The sequence below is a fragment of the Vollenhovia emeryi genome, unplaced genomic scaffold, assembly GCF_000949405.1.
Source record: "Vollenhovia emeryi isolate VEMERY1.0 unplaced genomic scaffold, V.emery_V1.0 DF950997.1, whole genome shotgun sequence".
NCBI lineage: Eukaryota > Metazoa > Arthropoda > Insecta > Hymenoptera > Formicidae > Vollenhovia > Vollenhovia emeryi.
The window spans coordinates 1-1,139 of NW_011955369.1; the positions used below are offsets into that span (position 1 = coordinate 1).

Below are 1,139 nucleotides of genomic sequence, written 5' to 3' on the forward strand. Positions count from 1 at the left end.
ATTTAAGTAAAATAACTTTTAATTTATTTTTCATAATATTTGCTAATAATGTTTAAAATATTTTCAGCGTCTTTACGAAAGGCCGATGAGAAAGCCAAACTGGCAATCTACACGTCAGACATGGATACCGACAAAGAAGCGAGATGTTACAGAAAAATTAGAGCGAAAAAATTTGTATCCTCGTCTGAAAGCGAAGAAGAACCATGCACAGACGTAATTTTACCATTTGCTCCATGTCCTCCAAAACGTAAGTACACAAACAAATATATTGAGTTTATGATATACGAAATACAAAATTCTAATATTTTCTATTTTTTAAATTCATGCATTAAAAGGTCCCCGACTGTATGGTACAAATGAAAGTTCATACATTACATGTTCTGGGGATTCTGCGATAAGAAACGGCGAATCACAAGAGATGCGAAATTCAAGTTCCCGATCATTTTTGCAAGGTAATATTAATTTATTGATATTAATATTGAAAAATAGAAATATATAAATATAATATTTCCAATATTATTCTCAAATTTTGCATGTCTTATCCTAAGCTTTATTTCAAGTACAAAGTACTATATTTATTATATATTTCATACGTAGATCTGGACAATCATAATATTTCATACGCAAGAAATGAAGAAGCGCACAACAGTGCTGTATACCCAAAAGAGAAAAATAGAGAAAACATATCAAATCGGCATGTGGATAACATGGAGGAAATCGGCCGAAGCTATACACAAGACAAAGAGAGACGTACAGAGAAAAAAGATGATAATCATCAATCTTCACAAGATGCAATTGGTAAGTAAATATTCATCAAATATCATATACACACGTAATACATACTGTGTTAATAATATATCTTTGCTAAAAAAATTATTAATTTTTAATAATTTTATTCTAAAACATACATAAGTTTTACAACTGTAACTTACAATTAGTATTTCTGAAACTTTTACTTATACCTAAAAACATTTTCTATATTTGAAAATAATAATGGATACCAAATCTTTCAGTTATTTCTCAAATTTTCAACATTAAAAATGTAGAACTCATCTCATTACTACTTTCATAATTATTATAAAAATATTATTATTATATGTTATAATACTTTTTAATAATATTATATATCCATAACTTAT

The 1,139-nt window shown here is 27.1% G+C and overlaps 1 protein-coding gene across 1 annotated transcript; it reads left to right on the forward strand.

Moving 5' to 3' along the window:
- Positions 1-15: 15 nt before the first annotated feature.
- Positions 16-798, forward strand: LOC105564789 (the record flags this gene model as incomplete). Its single annotated transcript, XM_012017500.1, has 3 exons — positions 16-247; positions 336-452; positions 598-798. Coding segments are annotated over exons 1-3 (517 nt in total), but the record flags the coding sequence as incomplete, so codon positions are not given.
- Between the last annotated feature and the right edge of the window lie 341 nt (positions 799-1,139).